At 40.5% G+C, this 24,997-nt stretch overlaps 1 protein-coding gene across 6 annotated transcripts in view; it reads left to right on the top strand.

Annotated features, from left to right (window-relative positions):
- MAPK9 (mitogen-activated protein kinase 9) overlaps positions 1-24,997 on the top strand; it is a 68,113-nt gene that overhangs the window by 26,035 nt on the left and 17,081 nt on the right. For 5 of the 6 annotated variants that reach the window (XM_070373498.1, XM_070373497.1, XM_070373499.1 and 2 more), the window contains 3 exons: positions 1,643-1,772; positions 6,459-6,517; positions 9,439-9,577. In XM_070373498.1, the coding sequence (XP_070229599.1) occupies positions 1,643-1,772; positions 6,459-6,517; positions 9,439-9,577 (328 nt within the window). Of the gene's footprint in view, positions 1-1,328; positions 1,439-1,642; positions 1,773-6,458; positions 6,518-9,438; positions 9,578-24,997 lie in introns of those variants that run through there. The other variant, XM_070373500.1, reaches the window with a different exon arrangement.

Genomic DNA, 24,997 nt, shown 5'->3' with positions numbered 1-24,997 from the left:
ATAATGGGGAGTAAATAGATAATTTCTAAAGTTGATAAATGAGGAAAGAGTGATAAAAGTATATTTTTGGAGTTGAGACGTGACTACAAGAAGTAAAGCCAGGAATAATTTAAGATAGCTCCTCCTGGAGTTGAAGCTAGGAGTGGGGAACGTGTGTCTGCTCAGGTAATTCAGAATTAGTTCATTTGTCTCATTGGACAAAAAATTCTTTGTCCAAAAAAAGATTTGTCTGTTTTTAAATTCTTAAGACTGAGATATATATGTGCTTCCCAGGTGGCTCACTGGTAAAGAATCTGCCTGCAATACAGAAGACTTGGGTTCACTCCCTGGGTCAAGAAGATCCCCTAGAGAAGGAAATGGCAACCCACTCCAGTTTTCTTGCCGGGGAAATCCCATGGACAGAGGAGCCTGGTGGGCTACAGTCCATGGGGTCACAAAGAGTTGGACACAACTCAGCAACTAAAACAGCAATTTTATGTATACACACACACACGTAGAAGTGTACAAATCATGCACATATATTAATGATTTGTTTCACAGATTTAATTTTAACATTTTGTAATTCATATGAATATTATATTTGCATATGGGCATGTGATTTTACATCTGTGTATACCTGTACACATAATGTGAACTGAGTTAAAGAAAAAACAATTTCAAAGTAACTTGACAGCTTTCCATTTTAAAAAGTTAAAATTGAATTGAGTTTCTTGGCAAACAGATTATTCACAGAAGTGAATAAGTGTAAACAGTGTGGTAAACTGAATAGAATAAATAGAAACAGTGTTTTAAATGGTGCTTAGGTTCTCGGATGGTCTTTAGCAGCTTTGAACCGCCAATGAAGAGCCAGAAGGTAACAGTAACAGCAACTGATGCTAGTGCTAGCTTGAAACTAGTACACAAAGTATTCAATTTTTCCTGTGTATTTTTTCTAGGAAAATGGATCGTAAATTTCAGCTGGGAGCTTGATATGCTAGAAACAGACCCCCTAGAAGATTTTATTTCTTACCATAGTATTAATAATATGAAGAGGTATTTCTAGTAGAATTTTGTATATATAGCAATTGCTTATGTTAGGGATTTTGTATCTTGGGGATTTACCATGAGTTGAGATTTTGGCTTCTGCTTTCTTTTTAGATTCTTTCATCTAGGAAAAAAACACAATCAATCAAAAATTAGATTTATAATATTACATTCTTCTCAGGAGCTCAAACCATTTTCTCCACTGTGATATTCCAAAATATACTTATGTTTTATTTTGTGATACCAGTGAGTTTTTTCAACTTATTGACATATTTAAACTGAAGATTTTGTTTCCTGACCAGATGTATATGCTCTATAGTAAATTACCTGGTTCTGAAGATAGTAATCTCAACTAACATAATGAGATGTCAGTGTGCAAAGAATTGCTGAATCCCATCCTAGCTGCAGCTGCCAGGTCAGTCCCACTGAAAGGAGTCAGTTCCTCCTGCACTGTTAGCCAGCTCACTTTGCTCTTCATGTGCATAAGTACCCCGAATGAAAGCAAGCAGATGTTTCCTTATTTGTTACTCAGTTAGATAACATATTGAATGTACATTCTGCATTGCTGTATTTTCCAGAATTATCCTAATGGGTTGCTTATTATATTTCTTAATTATAGTGCTGCTTTTGATACAGTTCTTGGGATAAATGTTGCAGTCAAGAAACTAAGCCGTCCTTTTCAGAATCAGACTCATGCAAAGAGAGCATATCGTGAACTTGTCCTCTTAAAATGTGTCAATCATAAAAATGTAAGTAATGTCTGTGTTTCCACTGTATACTTTAATGTCAATAATATGTGATAATCTTCTGGGTCTTTGAAGATACAATGAGTTTAGACCTAGAGTAAGCTAGTGATAAAAGTACTATTTAAATGTTTATATTTTATTGATAAAATTGTTAATCAACATTGGGGATATTGAGTCAACAAAAGGCATCGTGGTCCATAGGAATTTAGGTCACTCATTAGGAATGGGAATGTTCTTGTTACCATTTGGTTTTCCCTATTTCAGTGTGATAAAATGGCAAGAGTATTGACCTGACAAATTGAAAAATAGTTAAATACTTTTTAGGAAAACAGTGTTCTATAAGTAGCTTTTACATATTCATATTTATGGAAATAATTGTTATTAGATGATGCTTTATTCAAGGTAGTTCTACTTGGCACAGAAATCAAAGCCTTGTACATTGTAAGGAAAAAAAGTATATCTCTAGAAAATGAGGTACTCAGTCACGTTTCATGTTCTTTAGCTGATCCCTGAATATTATGTGGAACATGATTTTGATAGCCTTGCTATGTTATAAGATTATAAGATGGTAAGCCTAGGAGGGGCTTTGGAGACCCCCTCCCATCTGACTTCTCTTTGTTGCAAAGTTGAGGGGATAAGTATCTTAAGATTACACTCAGCTCCATATGGCTCCTTTTGTTGTGACATTTCTGCTGGATTTTTCTGGTGTAGGGACAAAAAACTAAGATAATTTCAATCTTTTGAGTCTGTGATTTGAATTTGTTTTTAGTTTCTCCAATGCATGTTTTATTTGCTGTTCAGTTGCTAAGTCATGTCCAACTCTTTGCGACCTCATGGACTGCAGTACTCCAAGCTCCCCTGTCCTCCATTATCTCCCAAAGTTTGCTCAGATTCATGTCCATTGAGTCAGTGGTGCTGTCTGTCCATCTCTTCCTCTGCTTCTCCTTTTGCCTTCAGTCTTTCCCGGCATCAGGATCTTTTCCAATAAGTCAGCTCTTTGCATCAGGTGGCCAAAGTATTGGAGTTTCAGCATCAGTACTTCCAAGAAATATTCAGAGTTGATCTCCGTTAGGATTGACTGTCTCATCTCCTTGCAGTCCAAGGGGCTCTCAAGAATCTTCTCCAGCACAACAATGTGAAAGCATCAGTTCTTTGATGATAAGCCTTCTTTGTAGTTGAACTCTCACATCTGTACATAACTACTGGAAAAACCATAGCTTTGACTTTATGGACCTTTGCTAGCAAAGTGATGTCTCTGCTTTTTAATATGCAGGTTTTTGTGTCTAGGTTTGTCACAGCTTTCCTTCCAGGTAGCAAGCATCTTTTAATTTCATGGCTGCAGTCACCGTCTGTGGTGATTTTGGAGCCCAAGAAAAGAAAATCTGTCACTGATTCCATTTTTTCCCTATCTATTTGCCATGAAGTGATGGGACCAGATACCATGATCTTAGGGTTTTTTTTTTTAATGTTGAGTTGCAAACCAGCTTTTTCACTCTCCTCTTTGACCCTCATTAAAAGGTTCTTTAGTTCCTCTTTACTTTCTGCTATTAGAGTGATATCATGGCATATCTGAAGTTCTTGATATTTCTCCCAGCAATCTTTATTCTAGCTTGTGATTCATCCAGCTCAGCATTTCACATGATGGTCTCTGCATATAAGCTAAATAAGCAGGGTGACAATATACATCCTTGTTATACTCCTTTCTCAATTTGGAACCAGTCTGTTGTTCCATGTCCAGTTCTGTTGCTTCTTGACCTGCATACAGGTTTCTCAGGAGACAGGCAAGGTGGTCTGGTATTGCTATCTCTTTAAGAATTTTCCACAGTTTGTTGTGATCCACACAGTCAAAGGCTTTCACGTAGTCAATGAAGAAGTAGATGTTTTTCTGGAACTCCTTTGCTTTCTCCATTATCCATCAATCATGGCAATTTGATCTCTGGTTCCTCTTTGAAACCCAGCTTGTACATCTGGAAGTTCTTAGTTCATGTACTGCTGAAGCCTAGCTTGAAGGATTTTGAACATAACCTTGCTAGCATGTGAAATGAGCATAATTGTACAGTAGTTTGAACATTCTTTGGCATTGTCCTTCTTTGGGATTGGAATGAAAACTGACCTTTTAGAGTCCTGTGGTCATTGCTAAGTTTTCCGTGTTTGCTGCCATAATGAGTGTAGCTCTTTAACAGCATCATCTTTTAGGATTTGAAATAACTCAGCTGGAATTCTATCACTTCCACTAGCTTTGGTTGTAGTAGCTTCCTAAGGCCCACTTGACTTTACACTCCAGGATGTCCAGTGTCTGGTTCTGTGTATTCTTGCCATCTCTTCTGTTTCTGTTAGATCCTCACCATTTCTGTCCTTTATCATGCCCATCCTTGCATGAAATGTTCCCTCGATATCTCCAGTTTTCTTAAAAAGACCTCTAGTCTTTCCCATTCTATTGTTTTCCTCTATTTCTTTGCATTGTTCACTTAAGAAGGCCTTCTTATCTCTCCTTACTATTCTCTGGAACTCTGTATTCATTTGGGTATATCATAAAAACAAAAGTAAAAAAAATTTTCTTAAAAAAAATATGGTGGAATGTTGCTAGATCTCATGTACATTAATGAACATAGATATAAACCATTTTTAAATAGCTACATAGTACAAATGCACAGTAATTCATTTAATCAATTGTTTATTATCAATTAAAATAAATTTATATTTTAAAAAATTAAAAAAATAAAACATAAAAAAAAACACAAATATTTAGATTGTGTCTAATTTTTTACTACTATAAGCAGTGCTGCAGTGAACATCCTTATACAGGTGAATTCTTTGGCCAAGATTCTGGGTCAAAAAGTATGCACATTTCTAATTTTAATATGTACTGACAAATTGACCTCAAGGAAGACTATCAGTTTTACACTTTCATTGAGTATCTGAGTATGGCTTTTATTTCAGAATGCTCCAGAACTACATATTGTTGATTTTTTTTGTTTTACCTTACCAAACTGATAGATGACAAATGATACCTTATTTTTATTTGTGAGGTTGATTTTCTTTCCATATCTCTACCAGCCTTTTATTTTTATTTCTTGAGAGTTTGTTTTCCATGGCCTTTGTCCATTTTTCTCTAGGACTGTTGGTTTCTTTCAATGCAGGAGACGCAAGAGACTCAAGGGGGGAAAAAAAAACTGGATTCACACGTCAATCTTTACACCAAGATAAACTTAAAATGAAACAAAAACTTAAATCTAAGGCATGAAACCATGAAACATTAAAATATTTATAAACATATCCCTTGCCAATGCAGGAGATGCAAGAGACACAAGTTTAATCCTTGAGTTGGGAAGATCCCCTCAAGTAGGAAATGGCAACCCATTACAGTATTCTTGCCTAGGAAATCCTATGGACAGAGGAGCCTGGTGGGCTACAGTCCATGGGGTCACAAAGAATCAGACATGACTGAGTGACTGAGCACACTTGTCTTATGCATTTAGAGAAGATCTTTGTATATTAAAGCTATCAATCCTCATATCTTTTCCATTTGACCTAATTTGGGTTGTTTTTCAGAGAAGGCAATGGCAACCCACTCCAGTACTCTTGCTTGGAAAATCCCATGGACGGAGGAGCCTAGTAGGCTGCAGTCCATGGGATTGTGAAGAGTCGGACACGACTGAGTGACTTGACTTTCACTTTTCACTTCCATGCACTGAAGTAGGAAATGACAACCCACTTCAGTGTTCTTACCTGGAGAATCCCAGAGACGGCGGAGCCTGGTGGGCTGCCATCTCTGGGATCGCACAGTCTCTGGGATCACACAGAGTCGGACACGACTGAAGTGACTTAGCAGCAGCAGCAGCAGGTTGTTTTTGCCATAGATTTTTGTCGTTGAATGTAATCAAGTCTTGTAGATTTCTTGTCATTCTTAGAACAGACTTTTCTACACCAGAGTTGTCTGAATGTTTATCCATATTTTAATGTTTCATGGTTTCATGCCTTAGATTTAAGTTTTTGTTCCATTTTAAGTTTATCTTGGTATAAAGGTTAAAGTATGAATTCAGTTTTCTTTTTGCCCCTTGGCTATCCAGCCACTCCAATCTTCAGTCTTTTATACTGAATAATTCAACTTTCCCTCAGTCATTTGAAATGATTGAGGATGTGTTTTTAATGCTCAAGTAGCAGAATTCATTGTTTAACATTGGAGTACCAGGACCAAAGCCTGCGATGGGGTCAGTTTTTGAACCCTCTTTAGGTAAATACATAATACTATGAGGCATTTCATCTTTATTGTACCAAAATATAAGCTTAGCCCTCATATTTCAAAACTTTCTTGAAATTTGCACATTGTATTTAAGTTTTCAGAGTTAACATATTGCTTTATTTAGTGTTTTTCTACTTATAATTGATACTTTTTTATGTTCAAAGCTGGAAAGCATTATGTGTCAAAATTCTGTAATAATAAGTTACCAGGGACACATAAAAGTGATTTGATTAAAAGTGCATCTTATTTCCAAGGCGAGAATCCTAATCATTTAACTTTTGAAATGCTGTATGATAGAATATTCTGGTAAAAGCAGTAACAATAATAAAATTTCAAAGCTCTGCTGTGATTTTTTCCCTAGTTTTTAATACATTTTAATGTTAAACTTAATTTTTATAGTCAAGTAGACTTGTTTGACATACTGAGGTTTAATTTTCTCTTTTCAGATAATTAGTTTGTTAAATGTGTTTACACCACAAAAAACTCTAGAAGAATTTCAAGATGTGTAAGTATAATTTTTATTCAGTAATACACTGTGCATGAAAGACTGAGAATTTAAGAGAACATGACTGCTTTTTTTAACTTAGGAAATGCAGACAACATAATACATTTTAAAATGATATCTTAGCCACTTTTCACTATGAAATAGAAATAGTAAGGAAAACAAATAATAATATTTGTGCCTATGGACTTCTCAGGTGGCTCTAGTCATAAAGAATCCGCCCACCAATGTAGGAGACGTAAGAGATCCTGGTTCGATCCCTGAGTGGGGAAGACGCCCTGGAGAAGGGCATGGCAACCCAGTCCAGTATTCTTGCTTGGAGAATCCCTCGGACAGAGGAGCCAGGCAGGCTACAGTCCACAGGGTTGCAAAGAGTCAGACACTACTGAAGCAACTTAGCATGCACGTGCTTATCCCTAGACAGTTATCATTTTTACAACAGATAAAGGATGACTGAAAGTGGATTCCTTGGAGAAGACAGTGCCATTAATGCTGCTGATTTGCTTTACTGAAATATAAAATGTTTTTCTCTAGTCCCCTAAAATCCAGGATTGTAGGGTTTAGGGATTTATGGTTATTATATGAAATGGGTAAGTGACTAAATATTGTATGTTTTCCAAAATCTGAAATAGAATTGTTTTACTAACAATGAAATGAAATATTAATTTATTATTTAGATATAATGCACAACTTTATCTTAAATTTATTGGTTTATTCATTCAACAAATATTTGACTGCTAGAAATTCCCTGGCAGTCCAGTGGTTAGGATGCCATGCTTTCAGTTGCACAGCCAAAAGGAAAATTTGATTGCCAGCTGTGTGCTAAGCACTCTCTTGAACTTGACATACTTAGTGACCAAAACAGGCAAAAATTCCTTTCATTATTTAAGAATTGTGGATGATCATATTTCCTCCTAGAGCTTGAAGGAAAACCAGGGAAGATAATCAACATAACAAATAGGGAAATTATGTCATTCATTAGAATGTGGCAAATGTGGAAGAAACGAAGCTGAGTGAGGGATCAGAAGTGCTGGGGTTTAGGAGTCAGGCTGCAGTTTTAAGTAGGATAGTTAGGGAAGGACCTCATGGGATTGGTGACATTTGAAGAAGCCTTGAAGGAAATGAGGGGGTTAGTCCTACAGATATTTTGAGAAAGGTAGTATCAAGATAGAAGGAATGGGCTTCCCTGGTGACTCAGTGCTAAAGAATCTACCTGCCAGTGCAGGAAGCAGGGGTTCAGTCCCTGATCCAGGAAGATCCCTCATGCCACGGAGCAACTAAGCCCGTGTGCCACAACTGCTGAGCCGGCTCTCTAACACTTGGGAGCCACAGCTACTGAGCCCAAGTGCTGCAGCTACTGAAGCCCACAAGTCATAGAAGCCGTGTTCCACAAGAGGAGAAGCCATTGCAGTGAAAAGCCCACGCGCTGTAGCAAGAGAGTACCTGCTGCTTGCCGCAACTGGGGAAAACCTGTGCATCAGTGAAGATCCAGCACAGCCAAAATTAAAATAAATGCAGTTATATTTTTAAAAGATAGAAGGAACAAGCAGCATCAAGGAGCAGACATGGGAGTGTGCCTGGTGTGTGCTCTTGAAGAGCAAGAGCCTGTTTGGCTGGATCGAAGGAAGCAGAGGAAAGTAGAAGAGATCGGCTCAAAGAAGTGGCAGGGCCGACACTGCTGGGCCTCTCGGCCGTTGTAAGGACTTCCCTTCACAAGTAAGACTTTCAGTAGAAGACTGAGTGTATCTAACTTACATTTTAAAACAATAACTTGGTTTCTGGACTGAGAATCCACTGTATGGGGTGGAACACAGAAGACCAGTCAGGAGGCTACTGCAGTAGTTCAGGTGAGGGATTATTGTGGCTACATTTAGACCAAAGGGGTGATAGTGATGGTAAAGGCATGAGATTGGATGTCGACACTGTGTTGAAGATAGAACCCCAGTGTTTGCTCTTAGAGAGGCTTTGAGAGAGGCTCTGTGTGGTTTGAGAGAAGGAGTTGCTGAGAACAACATTTGGAATTTTGGCTCAGGTGCTCACCAGAAGGATAAAAGTTCTCTCAACTGAGATGAGGAAAGCTACAGGAAGAACAGATTTGGGGGTGGCGTAGAATCAGGAGCTCAGTTTTAGACAGGGAGTCTATTGGGCACCCAAACTGATCTGTGAAGCAGTCATTTAGATAAGTGAGCCTGGAGTTCAGGTGGGATGTCTGGGTTGAATGTATTAATTTGAGAGTTGACAGTCTATAGATGGTATCTAAAGCCTTGAGATCAGAAACCAGAGAAGATCGTCGTGACTATGAGTACAGTAGAGAAAAGAAGGCCAGGAACAGGTGCTGGCCTGTTCTTCTTACTCCAACAGTAAGAAGCTAGTGGTAAGAGAAAGTCATGGTCAGCCAGGATTGTAGGACTAGCTACTGGGTTTAGCAACACGGAGGTGTCAGGAGCCTTGAGGACAGTTTCAGCGAAGTGGTGGGGGCAAAAGCCTAATTAAAGTGAGATTAAGGAAAAATGGGAGAAAAAAATTGAAGATGATGAGTGTAGATACCTCTTTGGGGAGTTTTGCTTGCAGGAAGACCAAAAATACAGGATCGTAGCTGGTAGGGGAGGTAAGGTCAAAAGTTTTCTTAAGATGCAAGCAGTAACGGCATGGTTTCTGTATTGGTAAGAATGACCCAGTAGCAAAAAATTTTAAATATAGGAGACTTTGCATGTTTGAGATTCTATTTACTATGATATAAAAATTGCTTCTTTTCAAGATAGCTTGTAAATCAAGATACCTAATGAAAGCAAATTATCTTTTTACTTTAGCCAATACAGTGACTAGGTATGAAGTTATTTCTTTTTTATAAAGATTCTGATTTGATACCATGAAGGAATTTGGATAATTTTCATGTGTACATGGCTGATCATTTATTTCCTCAGGTATTTGGTTATGGAATTAATGGATGCTAACTTATGTCAGGTTATTCACATGGAGCTGGACCATGAAAGAATGTCCTACCTTCTTTACCAGATGCTCTGTGGTATTAAACATCTACATTCAGCTGGTATAATTCATAGAGTAAGTAGTGATACTGTGTTGGTTTTTTTCCTTTTAATCAAAATCATTTTGTTATTGTAATCTTCAGATACAAAAAAACATTTTTAAAAAATTTGTCAATGTTGAAAATCCAAATAAACTTTGGGATCATGTTACTTTCTCAAAGACTGTTGAGATTAGAAGACATTTGTGGAATGCCTGATTTGCCTGGGCCCATCTGAGCCACCCTGGGTGCAGATATGAGCCAGCTGCCCAGACTCATATACAGAAAAATGCTTCTTCTTTTTTTTTTTAAGTTTTTATTTGGAAATAATGTAAAACTTAGAGAAAAATTGTAAGAATAGGACAAAGAACTTCCAAATACTATTTACCCAGATATCCCTGGTGTTAACAGTTTTGTCATACTTGAAATCTTATTTTTAGTGCAAAGAATTTGAATTTGGGGTGGGGGAAAGTTAAAGGCCAAGTAGTATATGATACAGTTGCTCTAGAAGTTTTATATGAGTTATTGCCCAAGTATTCATTTCTTACACTGTAAAATTCTACCACTCCAGTATCCCAACCACACCAGTAGGAACTCTTGGAAAGGCTCCAGGCAAACCTCTTGGCTAGGCCAAGGCTGGAATTTGAATGGTGGTGTTGCCTGTCAGGGAGTACATATTTAAAAACCAGAGAGATGTTCTCTAAGCTGGTTTTATGAGCTTTCGTTATTTTTTGATCTGTACCGCTGTGTAAACAGATCATGATAAAGTTTTTGTTTGTTTCTTTGTTGTTTCTTGTTTTTTTTTAGCAACTGAAGTGTTGAGTGAGGCTAGAGGCAGAGATAATAATAGTTTTATTGAAAGCATTCTTAGCATTCCTTAAATAATTACTATATTGATTTTGTTGACTGTCTTTTGATACTATGTTTCAATAACAACAAAAAGTTGTATTTTCTGTGAACTAAAGTCTGTGGGAGGAAGAAGTGAGATAAGAACAATGAAACCTTTTCATACAAAAAAGAACAGAGAGATTTTTGATGGTATAGTAGTAGTAATTCTTTTGAATCTGTTGAGTGGTTCCATCACAGCCACTGAACAGAAGCCTAACACAGTAGCAGAGCCCACAGTTCAGAGAGGGCCAAACCCTTGCCCCTTGTGAACATGAGGCCTGAGGCCTGAGTGAGGTCTGCCACCTGAGACCAGCCCTGGCCCTCCCACTGACTACTGGGGGCCTGCCGCAAAGACTCCTGGCCAGTCTTCAGCCTTTGCTGCTGCCATGTGGTCAGTTAAAATAATATAAATTCAGTTGATGAATTTGCTTTAAAAATAGTGACACTAGTCATTTTAATTAAAAATGAAGATTTCCTAGCATACCATTCTATTTCTTTTCCTGAAACATTCACAGACCTTTATACAAATTAAGGCAGTCTTAATTTCTCTTAAATACATATTGTATTAAAGTCTTGCCTGAGAATAAGTTCTCAGATAATTAGGCTTCATTATTGTTAAGCTTTATTAATTTTGCACAAGCAAACCGTTTGTCTTGCTTGTGTCTCCCCCCTTGGGCCCAGACATACATGGGAAAGCAGTGTCCTCTTGTTTCAGGGGTGCCTTGTAAGAGCTGTAGCATACATGTGCCTGTGTTAGGTGATGTTTGGTCCTTGCAGTGTAGGCCCACACCTGCAGACCAGAAAGTCGCATAGGGTCAAGGAAGTTTTTGGTTTGCCCAGCATGATTTCGCCAACCACATCTCCATCCTATTCATCTCCCCACTGGCTCTCCCTCCCCTTGTTTTACGCCATCCTGCTCACATGTCAGTAGGACTGCAGACTTGGTGTTTGCTTGAAACCATCACATGCACATTGTGGGGAAGGTGGATAAGGCCCCTGTTTGCACACCCGCCCCTCCTCCAGGTCCTGAGAGGTGAACAACCACAGTTACCCTTTAGTGTATTAATGGTTTCCTGTGAATTTTTCCTGTCCTTTTTCTCTGTATACAATACCATAGATGGAGAAGGAAGTGGCAACCCACTCCAGTATTCTTGCCCGGAGAATCCCATGGACAGAGGGGCCTGGTGGGCTGCTGTCCGTTGGGTCACACAGAGTTGGACATGACTGAAGCGACTTAGCATGCATGCATGCATGCATTGGAGAAGGAAATGGCAACTTACTCCAGTATTCTTCCCTGGAGAATCCTATGGACAGAAGAGCCTGGTGGGCTGCCGTCTATGGGGTCGCACAGAGTCAGGCACGACTGAAACAACTTAGCAGCAGCAGCAGCATATAGACAAAATGTGTTCCACTGGAGAAGGGAATGGCAAACCACTTCAGTATTCTTGCCTTGAGAACCCCATGAACAGTATGAAAAGGCAAAAAGATAGGACACTGAAAGATGAACTCCCCAGGTCGCTGTGCGTGTGTGTTAGTTCCTTAGTCATGTCCGACTCTTTGCAACCCCATAGACTGCAGCCCACCAGGCCTCTCCATCCATGGGATTCTCCAGGCAAGAACACTGGAGTGGGTTGCCATTTTCTTCTCCAAAAGGAACTATAGAAAGAAAGTGAAGTCACTCAGTGGTGTCCGACTCTTTGTGACCCCACGGACTGCAGCCCACCAGGCTCCTACATCCGTGGAATTTTCCAGGCAAGAGTACTGGAGTGGGTTGCCATTTCCTTCTCTGCCCCAGGTCAGTAGGTGCCCAATATGCTACCAGAGATCAGTGGAGAAATAACTCCAGAAAGAATGAAGAGATGGAGCCAAAGCAAAAACAACACCCAGTTGTGGGTGTGACTGGTGATAGAAGCAAGGTCCGATACTGTAAAGAGCAATATTGCGTAGGAACCTGGAATGTTAGGTCCATGAATCAAGGCAAACTGGAAGTGGTCACACAGGAGATGGCAAGAGTGAACATCGACATTTTAGGAATCAGCGAATTAAAATGGACTGGAATGGGTGAAATTAACTCAGATGACCATTATATTTACTACTATGGGCAAGAATCCCTTAGAAGAAATGGAGTAGCCATCATAGCCAACAAAAGAGTCCGAAATGCAGTACTTGGATGCAGTCTCAAAAACAACAGAATGATCTGTTCATTTCCAAGGCAAACCATTCAGTGTCACAGTAATCCAAGTCTATAACCCCGACCAGTAACGCTGAAGAAGCTGAAGTTGAATGGTTCTATGAAGACCTACAAGACCTTCTAGAAATAACATCCAAAAAAGATGTCCTTTTCATTATAGGGGACTGGAATGCAAAAGTAGGAAGTCAAGAAACACCTGGAATAACAGGCAAATTTGGCCCTGGAGTGCAAAACGAAGCAAGGCAAAGGCTAACAGAGTGTTGTCAAGAGAACACACTGGTCATAGAAAACACCCTCTTCCAACAACACAAGAGAAGACTCTACACATGGACATCACCAGATGGTCAACACCGAACTCAAATTGATTATATTCTCTGCAGCCAAAGATGAAGAAGCTCTATACAGCCAGCAAAAACAAGACTGGGAGCTGATTGTGGCTCAGATCATGAATTACTTATTGCCAAATTCAGACTGAAATTGAAGAAAGTAAGGAAAATCACTAAACCATTCAGGTATGACCTAAATCAAATCCCTAACGATTATACAGTGAAAGTGAGAAATAGATTTAAGGGACTAGATCAGATAGATAGAGTGCCTGATGAACTATGGATGGAGGTTCATGACATTTAACAGGAGACAGGGAGCAAGACCATCCCCAAGAAAAAGAAATGCAAAAAAGCAAAATGGCTGTCTGAGGAGGCCTTACAAATAGCTGTAAAAAGAAGAGGAGCAAAAAGCAAAGGAGAAAAGGAAAGATATAAGCATATGAATACAGAGTTCCAAAGAATAGCAAGGAGAGATAAGAAAGCCTTCCTCAGTGATCAATGCAAAGAAATAGAGGAAACCAATAAAATGGGAAAGACTAGAGATCTCTTCAAGAAAATTAGAGATACCAAGGGAACATTTCATGCAAAGATGGGCTCAATAAAGGACAGAAATGATATGGACCTAACAGGAGAAGATATTAAGAAGAGATGGCAAAAATACACAGAAGAACTGTACAAAAAAGATCTTCACAACCCAGATAATCATGATGGTGTGATCACTCACCTAGAGCCAGACATCCTGGAATGTGAAGTCAAGTGGGCCTTAGGAAGCATCACTACGAGCAAAGCTAGTGGAGGTGATGGAATTCCAGTTGAGCTATTTCAAATCCTAAAAGATGATGCTGTGAAAGTGCTGCACTTAATATGCCAGCAAATTTGGAAAATTCAGCAGTGGCCACAGGACTGGGAAAGGTCGGTTTTCATTACAGTCTCAAAGAAAGCCAATGCCACAGAATGCTCAAACTACCGCACAATTGCGCTCATCTCACATGATAGTAAAGTAATGCTCAAAATTCTCCAAGCCAGACTTCAACAGTACATGAACTGTGAACTTCCAGATGTCCAAGCTGGTTTTAGAAAAGGCAGAGGAACCAGAGATCAAATTGCCAACATCCATTGGATCATGGAAAAAGCAAGAGAGTTCCAGCAAAACATCTATTTCTGCTTTATTGACTATGCCAAAGCCTTTGACTGTGTGGCTCACAATAAACTGTGGAAAATTCTGAAAGAGATGGGAATACCAGACCACCTGACCTGCCTCTTGAGAAATCTGTATGCAGGTCAGAAAACAACAGTTAGAACTGGACATGGAACAACAGACTGGTTCCAAATAGGAAAAGGAGGACGTCAAGGCTGTATATTGTCACCCTGCTTATTTAACTTATATGCAGAGTACATCATGAGAAATGCTGGGCTGGGGGAAGCACAAGCTGGAATCAAGATTGCCAGGAGAAATATCAATAACCTCAGATATGCAGATGACACCACCCTACGGCAGAAAGCCCAAGAAGAACTAAGGAGCCTCTTGATGAAAGTGAAAGAGGAGAGTATAAAAGTTGGCTTAAGCTCAACATTCAGAAAACAAAGATCATGGCATCCAGTCCCATCACTTCATGGCAAATAGGTGGAGAAACGGTGGAAACAGTAGCAGACTTTATTTTCTTGGGTTCCAGAATCACTGCAGATGGTGACTGCAGCTGTGAAATTAAAAGACGCTTACTCTTTGAAAGAAAAGTTATGCCCAACCTAGACAGAATATTAAAAAAGCAGAGACATTACTTTGCCAACAAAGGTCTGTCTAGTCAAGGTTATGGTTTTTCCAGTAGTCATGCATGCATGTGAGAGTTGGACTATAAAGAAAGCTGAGTGCCAAAAAATTGATGCTTTTGAACTGTGGTGTTGGAGAAGACTCTTGAGAGTCCCTTGGACTGCAAGGAGATCAAACCAGTCAATCCTAAAGGAAATCAACCCTGAATATTGATTGGAAGGACTGATACTGAAGCTGAAACTCCAATACTTTGGCTACCTGATGCGAAGAGCTGATTCACTTGAAAAGACCCTGATGCTGGGAAAGATTGAAGGCAGGAGGAGAAGGGGACGACAGAGGATGAGATGGTTGGATGGCATCACCATCCAACCAATGGACATGAGTTTGGGTAAGCTCCCAGAGTTGGTGATGGACAGGGTGGCCTGGCATGCTGCAGTCCACAGGGTTGCAAAGATCTGGACACAGCTGAGCGACTGAACTGAACTGAACTGAACTGATACCATAGGCATAGATATACACGTTCAGTTTTGCTTACTAAGATATTTTCATAATAAACATAGAATTTAATTACTTGAAAAATAAAACAGCCATAATCCTACCACTTTTTTGTTGTATAATTAAAAACAAAGGGAAAGGAAAGTCCCCCAGCCCTCCATTGTCACCTGGAGGAGGCCACTGATGGCATTTGGGTTTTTTCTTCCTGCCTTTACACTGATACATCTTCTTACTTATGTAATACCAGTATATCTGTTTATACTTATGTCCTTTATAACTTATATTTTTTAAAAATAGGATCATCTTGTACATGATTGTTCTGCAACTTGCTGAATGAGTTGGTCAGTCTGTTTTTTTTTTATTTTTATCAAGGATAACTTATTAAAAAGGAACCCCCACCTCCTCCCTCCTATTTCTCTCTCCCCAGAAGCACTCATTCAGTTCTTCTAGCTGTTATTTTGGTGTTTATATCTTGAAACAATATGATTAGATCTCTATTTGTTGATCTCTCTTCAGTTTGGAACATAAGGTACTGATTTAGCTCTCTCTCACTCCCCTGTCCTCCCAATTAGTTACAGTATAATTGGTTTAGATCAGATGTCAGTTTTACATCATCAGGACCTATAAACACTTTTCACAGTTAAGCTTACATTTATACCGTGATTTTATTTCTTTTCCTTTCAAATTTTTGTCCCTAGGGTTAACAACACTTGTCTTTCACTTGTTAGAATTGTGGCCTTTGTTGTTTGTTTGAAGGAGGAAGCAGTTTTCCGTGTCTTTACTGCTAATTAAACCCTACGCTTTCTGCCAGGTGTCTAAGTGATCTCTTACTGCAGATGGCTTAACTGTTTCATTGGTTTGATCGTCTTGTGGAACCTCAACCCTGCTCACATCTGGACTGGCCACCCCCATACCTGATACCGAGGCCTTATCCTGGCCTTGCCCCAGCATTTTCCTGAGGGTTTCCTTCACCTCTCTCTGCTTCCTGACCCCCATTTCTCCTTTGTTTTGGTAGGACCTGTCCTCCAATAGCTTCCCCAAAAGTGGTGCCTGGAAAGTAAAGTTTTTAAGTCTCAGATATCTGAAACTCTTCTTCTGCCCTATCGCATGATTAGTGATTTGGTTGGATATGAAATCCTTGGTTATAAGTCAGTTGCCCCTGAGGTATGAGTACTGTACCGTTGTGGTGCAGTGCTGTATGGCTTTTGAACTTTCTGGTGCTATTCTTATTACAGATCCTTTGCAGATGCCCTGGTTTGGGTTTTGTTTTTATCTCTGAAAACATCTTTTAAAGTTTATTTCTTGTATTCTGAAATGTTATGGTGATATGCCATCATATGGAAATTTTTTTCATTAATTGTGGTGAGCACTTCAGTCTGGAAGGACATGCCATTAGAGTTCTGGGAACTTTGTATTATTTCTTTCAGAATAGAAATGTGTTCTTTATTCTGTCTTTCTCTGAAGTACCAGTAAGTTGGAGCTCTTTCTTATCTTTAAAAGTTCCTTTTTATAGCATTTTGTTCTTTTTTTTAATTGGAATATGATTGATTTACAATATTGTGTTAGTTTCAGGTGTACAGCCTAGTGATTTAGTATTTTTGGAGATTATATTCTATCATAGGTTGTTATAAGATAATGGTGTAATTCCTTGAGCTGTATAGTATATCCTTGTTGCTTCCTTTGTATATCTTCCTTATATATGCTAGTTTTATCTGTTAATCTCAAACCCCTAAATTGTCCCTCCCCAATTCCCTCTCCCTTTTGTTAACCACAAATTTCTTTTCTATATCTGTGAGTCTGTTTCTATTTTGTATATACATTTATGTGTATCATTTTTTAGATTCCAAGTGATTGATATCATATAGTATTTGTCTTTCTCTGACTGATTTCACTAAACATAGTATGCTCTAGGTCCATTTACATTGCTGCAAATGGCAATATTTCATTCGTTTTATGACTGAGTAATATTCCATTTTTATATATATATATATATATGCTTAGTCAATCGGTCATGTCCACCTCTTTGCGACCCTTTGGACTTAACCACCAGGCTCCTCTGTCCATGGGATTTTTCAGGCACAAATACTGGAGTGGTTTGCCATTTTTCTCATCCAGGGGATCTTCCCAACCCAGGGATTGAACCCACATCTCCTGTATTGCAGGCAGATTATTTACCTGCTGAACCATCACAGAGGCCTATACACCACACACACACACACACACACACACACACACACAATCATACAACACATCTTATTCAGTCGTGTTATTAGGCACTTACTTGGGTTGCTTCCATGTCTTGGCTGTGGGAAATAGCATGTTCTTCTTGCATGAAGGCACTGTCATTCTATAAGGCTAGAATTTCTTTGAATTTTTTTTCTATTAAGTGATAGTTTTACTGTTACAGAATTGTGTTATTTTCTGTTGACCAATCATGATACAATAGTTACATAATCACAATAATAAAAGATGTTTATCAGTTTTCACAATCAATATCCAGACCAAAAAAAAGATAATTACAATTGCAAGCCATAATAGAGACATGATTAACCTAAACAATGTAAGATAATTACATACAATTTGGAGAGGTTAAGTAAAGTAATGTGCTAAGTGCATACACGCACATGTTTTCATCTACCCAGCTGGTCTGTGTGTTTTGGTTGGTTCACTTAATCCATTCATATTTAAGGTAATTTTCAATATGTATGTCTATATAGTCAAAACTATGGTTTTTCCAGTAGTCATATATGAATGTGAGAGTTGGACCATAAAGAAAGCTGAGCGCCGAAGAATTGATGCTTTTGAACTGTGGTGTTGGTGTTGGAGAAGACTCTTGAAGAGTCCCTTGGACTGCAAGGAGGTCAAACCAGTCAATCCTAAAAGAAATCAACCCTGAATATTGATTGGAAGGATTGATACTGAAGCTGAAGCTTCAGTACTTTGGCACCTGATGTGAAGAGCTGAATCATTGGGAAAGACCCTGATGCTGGGAAAGATTGAAGGCAGGAGGAGAAGGGGATGACAGAGGATGAGATAGTTGGATAGCATCACCGACTCGACGGACGTGAGTTTGAGCAAGCTCTGGGAGTTAGTGATGAACAGGGAAGCCTGGCGTGCTGCAGTTGGACACAACTGAGCAACTGAACTGACTGGAAGTGAAGAAAGAACCAAGATCTTCTGTGGGGATCTGAGAGGTCTGCCTTTACCTTCCTGCGAACCTTCCTCCCCCACCCCCATCCCCTGAAAATCCCTCAGCATCCTGCTCCCTACCCCATCCTGCCTTCTGCAGTACTTGTCATTCAATTCTGCAGCCCTTTCCAGAGTTGTGGTCCACATTATCTCACTGTGGGCCACTCACTGAGGTTGGGATTACTCCACTTGGCCAAGTTGTTTATTCCTGTGTGCTGACTTCCATCCCCATAGAGCATATGAGGTTTTTCACTGAAGGCATTAGTGTTCCATGATGGCATTAGACATGCAGGAGATGCAGGGAGAAGGCCTCTGAGGAAGAACAGAAGGAGGGAGTCAGAGGAGGTGGGAAAGCTGGCGGGGGACAGCACAGTCTGACCCCTTGGCATAGAGAGGGTGTGAAGAAGGGTTGGAAGCTGTCTGTTAGAGGAATCCAGTATCTCATAGGAAAGGACCTCCTTCTCCATATGCAGTTGCTGGCCAAGAGCCGCTGTGGGACTTATGGCCTTGTCGTGAGCGGAGGGGAGGCTTAGGGCACGTCAGGGGGTGTCTGTCAGTTGCACTCCCACAGGAGAGAGACAGACAGGCATTTTCATGGCTACCACTGTCCACCCCTGTCCTTCTCAGCTCTGCTTCTGCACACAGGTCAAGAGCAGGCTCCTCGTGAGCCTCCCTTCCTGAGGGGAAGAGACAAACCATAGTCCCTTTCACCAGGTGGTTGATCTCGGAGCCACAGCAGGTCGTCATTCTCTGCACTGTTCATTCCTGAAGTGTACGAGTCTGGTGGTCCAAAACGGACCCCGTGGTCCATGCAGCAGTCATCTTCCCAGTCCTCAAGTATGTGACTGGAACTGATACACTCGACAGTTGATACTCCTGGCAGATTGACCCCTGCATTTGTTCTTTGGTCTGGAGTTGAGTTATCTTGATTGGCAAAGCCAAGTGGAAACGTGAAACTGCCATCCCCAAGACAGTACATCAAAAACGGTATTGAACTCGGAGATGGGGGAGAATGGAGGAGATTACCACCACCATTAGAGCCTAAAAATGTCAGGGTGGTGGTCCCTCCTAGCTCAGTTTAATTCACTAGTCCAGCCCTTGAAGAAACTAGATGGATGCTAGAGAATGTCGACCACCGAGACTTAGCTGACCAGGGGTCCTGATTGTAGCTGCTGTACTGGACACGGTGTTGTTGCCAGAGCAGATTAATAAGGCCTTAGGTGTGTCATATAGTCATTGATTAGGCAAATGCATTCTCCCATACTGATTAGATAAGAGGATCAGAAACCATGTGAGACGGACACCAGTCTTTCACAGTTTTGCCCCAGGCCTGTGTCATAATATAGTTGGAAGAGATCTGGACCAGTCTCCATTTATTAGCTGGCCTCCATGACCACCCCCTACCACCAGCTGGGGGAGGCATGATGATGTTGTTTTGAGTCTTTGACTTTCAGTGTCCACTTAGAACTTATGTCTAATACTTCTCCAAACGTCTGCTTCAGCTCCTGTCCCCAGATACAATCATCCGAGTAAGCGGTCATAGGTACATGTGAGGAAGTCAAGTCGGTGGACAGTTGTTAAACTTCTTCAGTCAGCGGGTTCTAGACGGAGAGCTGATGAGGGATGACGACACCCTCGGCCTCGACTCCTCTGCTCCTGTCCTTGTCTGGTTACAGGTGTTTCGTATACCCTTGTTGGCTGCTGCAGGGATGCCTCCCCATACTCTGTGCGTCAAGCCCCCAGATTTAGGTCTCATTTGTATTTTACTGTGTATTGTTTTCCTTCTTTGGGATGGTTTTCAGGATTTGAAGGGGCAGAATCGTCTTTACTCTGCCATCTTCAAACTACAAGTCCACTTCCTTTGTGGAAAGCTGCTTCTGGTTGTGTGTGGAGACTGATGGGGCCGTGTGTGTGGGGAACCCTCAGAATCCCCGGGACCTCTTTAGGCACCTTCCCTTGCCTCCCAACACGGCCACCTCTACCATTCCGGCCAGGATAAAATCCACACCTCTCCACAGCTTGATCCACAGGTTTGCATTTGCCTATCATAGTTGTCCAGTAGATGGCAGTAAAGTCCGTCTTTACTTGGATGGCAGTCAGTCCAACAAAATCGGTGCGAGAGGACACTCTTCTGACAGGTAGACGTGGCTGGCATGGGCATGTTTTCTAACCACACAGCAGTTCACCAGGCTGGATGACACTACTCTGATCATCCTTGTTCGTGTGGCTGTGTTAGTTCAAGGCCAGGCTGGATTTCAGGGGCTGCTGGGTGGTCAAGTATGTTGTTAAGTCATATCGCTAAGTCATGTCCAGCTCTTTGCAAGCCCGTGGACTATAGCACGCCAGGTTCCTCTGTCCTCCACTATCTCCTCGAGTTTGCTCAAATTCATGTGCATTGAATCAGTGGTGCTATCTAACCATCTCTTCCTGTACCACCCCCTTCTTTTGTTTTCAGGCTTTCCGAGCATCAGGATCTTTTCCAGTGAGTCAGCTCTTTGCATCAGGTGTCCAAAGTATTGGAGCTTCACCTTCAAAATCAGTCCTTCCAATGAATATTCAGAATTGATTTCCGTTAGGATTGACTGTCTCATCTCCTTGCAGTCTGACGGACTCTAAAGAGTCTTCTTCAGCACTACAATTAGAAAGCATCAATTCTTTGGTGCTCAGCCGTCCTTATAGTCCAACTCTCACATCCATACATGACTACTGGAAAACCCATAGCTTTTATTATGTGGACCTTTGCTGGCAAAGTGATGTCTTTCCTATTTAATATGCTGTCTAGGTTTGTCACAGCTTTCCTTTCAGGGAGTAAGCACCTTCTAATTTCATGGCTGCAGTCACTGTCTGCAGTGATTCTGGAGCCCAAGAAAAGAAATTCTGTCACTGCTTCCACTTTTTCCCCTCCTGTTTGCCATGAAATGATGGGACCGGACACCATAATCTTAGTTTTTTTATGTTCAGTTTCAAGCAAGCTTTTTCACCCTCATCAAGAGGCTCTTTAGTTCCTCTTCACTTTCCCCATCAGAGTGATATCATGTGCGTATCTGAAGTTCTTGATATTTCTCCTGGCAATCTTGATTCCAGCTTGTGATTCTTCCAGCCTGGCATTTCCATGATGTACTCTGCATATTATAAGCAGGGTGACAGTAGACAGCCTTGTTGTACTCCTTAACAAATTTGGAACCAGTCACTTACTCCATGTAAGGTTCTGATTGTTGCTTCTTGGCCTACATACAGATTTCTCAGGAGACAGGTAAGGTGGTCTGGTATCCCCATCTCTTTTGAGAATTTTCCACAGTTTGTTGTGATCACACAAAGGTTTTAGCATAACCCAAGAAGCAGAAGTAGATTGTTTTTTTTGGAACTCCCTTGCTTTCTCCATGATCCATTGAATGTTGACAGTTTGGTCTCTGGTTCCTCTGCCTCTTTGAAACCCAGCTTGTACATCTGGAAGTTCTCATTTCACATACTGCTGAAGCCTAGCTTGAAGGATTTTGAGCATAACCTTGCTAGCATGTGAAATGTGTGCAGTTGTATGGTAGTTGGAACGTTCTTTGGCATTGCCTTTCTTGGGGATTGGAATGAAAACTGAATTCTTCCAGTACTGTGGCCACTGCTGAGTTTTCCAAATTTGCTGCCATACTGAGTACAGCTCTGTAACAGCATCAGAGTGTGATGCTTCCTAAGGCCCACTTGACTTCACACTCCAGGGTGTCTGGCTCTAGGTGAGTAACCACACTATCATGGTTATCCTGGTCATTAAGATGTTTTTTGTATAGATCTTCTGTGTATTCTTGCCACCTCTTCCTAATCTCTTCTGGTTCTGTTAGGTCCTTAATGGTAAGGACTTTCTGTCCTTTATCATCCCCATCCTTGCAAAAGATGTTCCCTTGATATGTCCAGTTTTCTTGAAGAGATCTCTAGCCTTTCCTGTTCTATTGTTTTCCTCTATTTCTTTGCGTCGCTCATTTAAGAAGGCCTTCTTATCCCTCCTTGCCATTCTTTGGAACTCTGCATCCGTTGGGTCTATCTTACCCTTTCTCCCTTGCCTTTTTTTGCTTTTCTTCTTTCCTCCGTTATTTGTAAGGCATCCTCAGACAACAACTTTGCCTTCTCACATTTCTTTTTCTTTAGGATGGTTTTGGTCACTGTCTCCTATACAATGTTATAAACCTCCATCCACAGTTCTTCAGCACTCTGTCTACCAGATCTAATCCCTTGAATCTATTCATCACGTCCCCTGTATAATCATAAGGGGTTTGATTTAGATCTACCTGAATGGCCTAGTAGTTTTCCCTACTTCAATTTAAGCCTGAATTTTGCAATTAGGAGCTCATGATCTGAGCCACAATCAGCTCCAAGTCTTGTTTTTACTGACTGTATAGAGCTTCTCCATCTTTGGCTTCTAAGAACATAATCAAATTTTGATATTGACCATCTGGCAATATCCATATGTAGAGTAGTCTTTTTTGGGTTTTTGAGAAAGGGTGTTTGCTATGATGAGCACATTCTTATGACCAAACTCTGTTAGCCTTTGCCCTGCTTCATTTTGTACTCCAAGGCCAAACTTGCCTGTTATTCCGGGTATCTCTTGACTTCCTACTTTTGCATTCCAATCCTCTGTGCTGAAAAGAACATCTCTTTTGGGTGTTAGTTCTAGAGGTCTTATAGGCCTTCATAGAACCATTCAGCTCCACCTTCTTCAGCATTACTGGTTGGGCCATAGAGTTGGATTACTGTGATGCTGAATGGGTTGCCTTGGAACCCATTCAGTCATTTTTGAGACTGCACCCAAGTACTACATTTTCGACTTTCTTGTTGAATATGAGGGCTATTCCATTTCCTCTAAGGTATTCTCGCCCGCAGTAGTAGATAGAATGGTCATCTGAATTAAATTCACCCATTCATGTCTGACTTCCTACTTTACATGCAAAAGTAGAAAGTTAAGAGATACCTGGAGTAACAGGCAAATTGGGCCTTGGAGTACAAAATGAAGCAGGTCAAAAGCAAACAGAGTTTTGCCAAGAGAACACACTAGTCATAGCAAACAGCCTTTTCCAACAGCACAAGAGAAGACTCTACATATGGACATCACCAGATGGTCAATACCGAAATCAGATTGATTATATTCTTTGCAGCCGAAGATGGAGAAGCTCTATACAGTCAGCAAAAACAAGATTGGGAGCTGACTGTGGCTCAGATCATGAACTCCTTATTGCTAAATTCAGACTGAAGAAAGTAGAGAAAACCACTACACCATTCAGGTATGACCTAAATAAAATCCCTAACGATTATACAGCGGAAGGGACAAATAGATTCAAGGGATTAGATCTGATAGAGTGCCTGATGAACTATGGACAGAGGTCCATGACATTGTACAGGAGGCAGTGATCAAGATCATCCCCAAGAGAAAGAATGCAAAAAGGCAAAATGATTGTCTGAGGAGACCTTACAAATAGCTGAGAAAAGAAGAGAAGCAAAAGGCAAATGAGAAAAGGAAAGATATACCCATTTGAATGCACAGTTCCAAAGAAGAGCAAGGAGAGATAAGAGAGCCTTTCTCAGTGATCAATGCAAAGAAATAGAGGAAACCAATAGAATGGGAAAGACTAGAGATTTCTTCATGAAAATTAGAGATACCAAGGGAACATTTCATGCAAAGATGGGCACAATAAAGTACAGAAATGGTATGAACCTAACAGAAGCAGAAGATATTAAGAAGAGGTGGCAAGAATACACAGAAAAACTATACAAAAAACATCTTCATGACCCAGATAACCATGATGGTGTCATCACTCACCTAGAGCGAGACATCCTGGAATGCAAAGTCAAGTGGGCCTTAGGAAGCATCACTATGAACAAAGCTAGTGGAGGTGATGGAATTCCATTTGAGCTATTTCAAATCCTAAAAGATGATGCTGTGAAAGTGCTGCACTCAATATGGCAGCCTGTTTTGAAAACTCAGCAGTGGCCACAGGATTGAAAAAGGTCCTTCATTTCAGTCCCAAAGAAAGCCAGTGTGAAAGAATGTTCAAACTACTGCACAATTGCACTCATCTCACACACTAGCAAAGTAATGCTGAAAATTCTCCAAGCCAGATTTCAACAGTATGTGAATCATGAACTTCCAGATGTTCAAACCAGATTTACAAAAGGCAGAGGAAACAGAAATTGACAACATCTATTGGATCACATCAAAAAAGCAAGAGAGTTCCAGAAAAACATCTGCTTTATTGACTACACCAAAGCCTTTGACTGTGTGGATCACAACAAACTGTGGAAAATTCTTCAAGAGATGGGACTACCAGACCACCTGACCTGCCTCCTAAGAAATCTGTATGCAGGTCAAGAAGCGACAGTTAGAACTGGACATGGAACAACAGACTGGTTCCAAATAGGAAAAGGAGTATGTCAAGGCTGTATATTGTCACCCTGCTTATTTAACTTATATTCAGAGAAATGCTGGGCTGGATGAAGCACAAGCTGAAATCAAGATTGCTGGGAGAAATATCAATAACCTCAGATATCCAGATGAACCAGGCTTATGGCAGAAAGCGAAGAAGCACTAAAGAGCCTCTTGATGAAAGTAGAAGAGGAGAGT

This window comes from Bos mutus, chromosome 7, assembly GCF_027580195.1.
Source record: "Bos mutus isolate GX-2022 chromosome 7, NWIPB_WYAK_1.1, whole genome shotgun sequence".
Classification (NCBI taxonomy): domain Eukaryota; kingdom Metazoa; phylum Chordata; class Mammalia; order Artiodactyla; family Bovidae; genus Bos; species Bos mutus.
Note: the sequence above shows the minus strand (reverse complement) of the source record. Positions and strands in the feature narration are given on the sequence as shown.